Source organism: Musa acuminata, chromosome BXJ1-8 (genome assembly GCF_036884655.1).
Source record: "Musa acuminata AAA Group cultivar baxijiao chromosome BXJ1-8, Cavendish_Baxijiao_AAA, whole genome shotgun sequence".
Taxonomy (NCBI): domain Eukaryota; kingdom Viridiplantae; phylum Streptophyta; class Magnoliopsida; order Zingiberales; family Musaceae; genus Musa; species Musa acuminata.
In genome coordinates this window covers 233,032-237,558 of record NC_088334.1, presented here as the reverse complement: position 1 = coordinate 237,558, position 4,527 = coordinate 233,032, and the positions used below count along the sequence as shown (strand labels likewise).

General features: G+C 36.9%; 1 protein-coding gene across 1 annotated transcript; it reads left to right on the top strand.

Moving 5' to 3' along the window:
* The first annotated feature begins 209 nt into the window (after positions 1 to 209).
* LOC135680454 (annexin D3-like) lies at positions 210 to 3,297 on the top strand. Its single transcript, XM_065194346.1, has 6 exons — positions 210 to 351; positions 444 to 589; positions 1,733 to 1,960; positions 2,067 to 2,279; positions 2,575 to 2,664; positions 2,739 to 3,297. Exons 1-6 carry the CDS (start codon positions 276 to 278, stop codon positions 2,943 to 2,945), a joined length of 960 nt encoding a protein of 319 aa, XP_065050418.1. The 5' UTR covers positions 210 to 275; the 3' UTR covers positions 2,946 to 3,297.
* The last annotated feature ends 1,230 nt before the right edge of the window (positions 3,298 to 4,527 follow it).

Here is a 4,527-nt window from a genome sequence, read left to right as displayed (position 1 = left end):
TTATTGATTCTTATTTGGTGCATTCAAATGCTAGTTAAATTAAACGGTAACGCGAGCCGGTAATACCCGCAAGCATAACCTGAAATAGTTGCGTTGCGACATGTGATCCACGCGATTACATTAAACCGTTAAGTGCTCATGTGGGCCCAAAGATACCCCAGATTAAAAGGGAAATGTCATTTTCATCCAACTGCCTTTCAATTATTCCACAGCTGTCACACAAGAGGTGGAAGCCTAAAGTCTCCCACCTGTTGGCACCGGCAGAGGAGGGGATCATGGCGTCCATCACAGTCCCAAACCCCCTTCCATCTCCCGAGCAAGACGCCCAGAATCTAAGGAAAGCCTTCCAAGGTAACCATGCGATGTACCACAGCTTGATGTTGTGCGGCATGTATCATTATTGTTAAGGCCACTGACACAGATCTTACACGATGTATGCCAAGGGTGGGGAACGGACGAGCAGGCCATCATCGGGATTTTGGGCCACCGGAAAGCGGCGCAGCGTGCTGCGATCTCTGAGACTTATGATCGCTTGTACAATGAATCACTCCTCCAACGCCTCCGCTCGGAGCTCTCCGGCGACTTCAGGGTAATTTCTAGTTATGCCTTCCAACTTGAAGAATTGTGAATCTTTTGTGGTCTTGATTGCAATTTTGGACTGGATTTTTATAAATTTTTTTACTATGTACCGTATGGGGCAATTCACTTGCTTGTGCATTTTTTTATTTAATATTATTTAGAACTATTTTATAAACTCCAATACTGTTTCAAGATTGGAGTTGAATTCAGTATTGTATAGGATAAATCAGGTGGCTTTGGAGGAGCGCGGTGACATTATTATCTTCAATAACTATCGAGAACCTTGACCACTACAATGTTCATAATCTATTAACTTATGGTCGGAAGAAACAATAATTTATACCATGATCTGCGTGAACATGTAGTTTTAATGTTACATCATGTGAGATTTGTGGAAATTGTGGTGTTTAAGCCTTTGCACATTAGTAGTCGGAGATGCTTTTGCTTTTCGCTGGAGTTTGGGCTTTCTTTCTTGATAAAGTATGTGGTTGCTAGGAGAATTAGAATGCTATATGACCATCCGGATCAATCAAATTGAAGAATGAAGGTGGAGAAGAAATCAAATTTCATTGTTTCAACTTCTTGGAGCCTCTGATCTTTCTCTTTACTCAAAGTTTCAAGATGTCCAGTTCTACTCTGGAAAATTGTTTGGCAGTTCTGTGACATCAATTTTTTTCTTTCTCTAGATTCGCATTTGGGAACTTCATTCTGATGTGCTATAACTTGGATCAGTTGAAAAAGAAAAATGTAACCGATGTTTTAGGAACTGACAAGTTCTTTTGTTTCTCTGTTCAGTTGTGAACTCTAGTGCTGTTCCTAATTCTCATGATTAAAGAAAGTGCATAGATGAAAAACTTAGCTACAGGAAAGTATCAATTGCTGATTTAGTGGTCACGGACTATGATTGTTTCATATATACAAATTGTAAAAGTCATGCAGGACAAGTTCAGCATTCAAGGTTATCAATTTTGAGTAGGATATTTGTTCTTGGGTATCACCAGTTACAGGACACATTTAACAAACGTACAGGTATTGGATGGCAAGTCTGAGCTTACAGTTATTTGTTGTTGGACCAAATCTGGTAATAAGAAAGCCATCTCATATTTTCTTACATCTTGAAGTAAACCCAGAATGTATTTGTCTTGTGGTATAGGGTGCTGTGATGTTGTGGACGGCAGACCCTGCAGAACGAGATGCCAAGCTTGCACACAAAGCATTGAAAAAGAAAGATGATCGTCATGTTTGGGTGATCATAGAAGTTGCCTGTGCATCATGTTCAGATCATCTGATGGCTGTCAGAAAGGCATATCATTCCCTTTTCTTATCATCTATTGAAGAAGACGTAGCTTTCAAGTTCTCTGAAACAAACCCTCTCAGACAGGTAGTTGAGATGCATAATTTTAATATATATGTACTCGCTTACTTTAATATCGCAAGCTGGTGGAGTATTTGACTGGAACAGTTCATGCCATTTCGCTTCTGCGCAGTTGTTGGTTCAACTAGTGAGCTCATATAGGTATGATGGCGAGCATGTGGACGAGGAGATAGCAAAATCTGAGGCAGCTGAGCTCCATGATGCCATTAGAAAAAGCCAACCCTGCCATGCGGAAGTTATTCGCATACTAAGCACAAGGAACAAAGTTCAACTCAAAGAAACTTTCAAGCATTATGAGCAAAATTTTGGAAAAGCTATTGATGAGGTGCTTAGAGCAATGAGAAAAGGAATTACAAAATACACTAAGCTATATTTTTCATTTCTAACCATCTGATTTTCTATCTAGGTTTAGAAATTCATGAATAATAGATTTCAACAAATAAGATCCAGATTAGTAGTTCTATAGGTGACAATTATGCTGAAACCTAAAAACAACATCCAAAAACTTCTGCTTGCTTCAAGTATTCGGTTGAATTGTTTGCTGTTATTCTCTTTCAAATGTTTCTCGATGTTTAGTGAGCTAAAAGATTCATAGTCAACATTCTTAATAATTCGAACAGGACATCAGCAATCAAGGCAGCAGCCAATTGTTCTCAATGCTTAAGGCTATTGTTTGGTGCCTGACTTCCCCTGAGAGACACTTTGCGGAGGTAATATCACAAGAACTCTAACAAAAATGTGTTTTTCTATACTGTTTTGTTATTTAAAATACTTGTTGTTCTAGGTGATAAGATCTTCAATCTTAGGACTTGGAACAGATGAGGCCTCTCTTACAAGATCTATAGTAAGTCGAGCTGAGATTGATATGAAAAAGATAAAAGAGGAGTATAAGAAGAGATACCGAACCACTCTGAATGATGATGTTATCGGTGACACTTCTGGATATTACAAGAGTTTCTTGCTTGCATTGGTAGGCAATGCGGACTCATGAAGCAGACTGTAAATGTTATGCTATAATGTATGCTAACGAATAAGAGATGTATGTGGAGAGTTGCATGAGATCTATGTCTTGACAAGTATTCGGTGGATACTGTTTATGGGTAAGATGGTTAAAAAAGTTACCTCTCCAGGTGCTGCATCATCAGCAGTAACGCAAGGCTGCAAGTATGGTACATGTACAGCCACCTAAAAGCACAACAATCTTGGACTTGGATATTGTGAGCCAGACGGAACCATTTCTAGCATTAAGCTCTATCCAGGGTGTTATCATAATTATGTAGTTTTGAGTGTCATTACATTGCATCTTATAATGTGTAATCAATGTTCTCTTTTTCTGTTTTTTCCCCCTACGTCTTACTATTCTCTACTTTTTTTATTTTATGGGTTCAAGTAGATTTTGCTCTCTTTTGATATGGAATATGAATCATATTTCAGTTTTGTATTAGATCACTACATTATATAAATGTTTATGGTATGTTTAAATCAATTAGAATAACAGTATCCTTTTGATATGTTGAAATCATCTTAGATGTTCTTTTTATATTTTATTCACGGTAAGGATTTTTTTTTTTTAGAACTTTTGTTTTATATTTTCATAATAATGTAGCATCCTACGTTGCAATAGGTTATAAGGTGTCACCTTACAAGAGTTTGATTATTATTGATTGGAGCTTTTTACAGTGCCATGTTATAAAATTTGGAGAGTATGTGGCCTTCTCTCGTGAAGTTTGCCCCTTCATCTTCTAATCCTTCACCCTCTCCTCCAAGTAGGTCCACATTATCTCCCATTGCTAAGGTAAACTTGATGAGAGGATAGTGTATTGACATACTACTATTTCTTATGTAGTCGATCACCCAAAGGTGAAAAGTTGTTGGTTGCTGAATTTGAAGTACTTTAAAAGGACTTTCAATTGATGCAGAGCTGATAAAGAGTTGGGTTACTTTGATTGGATTCACTTAAATTCACTCTATCACTGTCATATAGAAGTCTTGCTCAAACATGAGCTGGGTTATGCCTTTGTAGAGCACTTATCTGATAGATTTGGTTACGTTTTAGGATCATTCACACTCCATTTACGATCAAAATTATGCTATCCTCTCCAAAGCACAAGTTTTATCAGTACTTGAAGACCCACCACTATAGTATCATGTCTCATCCTTTAATATTTATTCAGTCATCTATCCTATATTTGATAGAAATAAGATTTTTTCAACTATACGAGAAAATCTCTGTATAAATAAGAGAGGGAACATATTAATATATTAAAGTTAAAGTTACTTCAATAAAACTTATTCAATAATTATTCTTATCATTTATTATTTTCAATAATATTATAATCTATAGTCTATAGTGTGGTCACTATAATTTACACGACCTCAAAAATACTGATTCTGTAAATCATCTGCCTGTTAGAAGACCTCACAAATACTGATTCTTTAAATGCTTACTTGACATTGACGCTAATAATGGAAACTCAAATTTTCGAGTAATGGAAGTTAATAATTTGAGAAAAATAAAAGTACTTTCGTTCGGTCGTGATGACATACATTCCTCCCTCCATGGAGGCCCTGAA

Excerpts from the sequence above, each read along its gene's own strand:
- LOC135680454 (XM_065194346.1), top strand. The coding sequence starts at position 276 with ATGGCGTCCATCACAGTCCCAAACCCCCTTCCATCTCCCGAGCAAGAC. Across the intron at positions 2,280-2,574 it reads TTGGAAAAGCTATTGATGAG|GACATCAGCAATCAAGGCAG; the intron begins GTGCTTAGAGCA and ends TAATTCGAACAG. Across the intron at positions 2,665-2,738 it reads CTGAGAGACACTTTGCGGAG|GTGATAAGATCTTCAATCTT; the intron begins GTAATATCACAA and ends TTGTTGTTCTAG.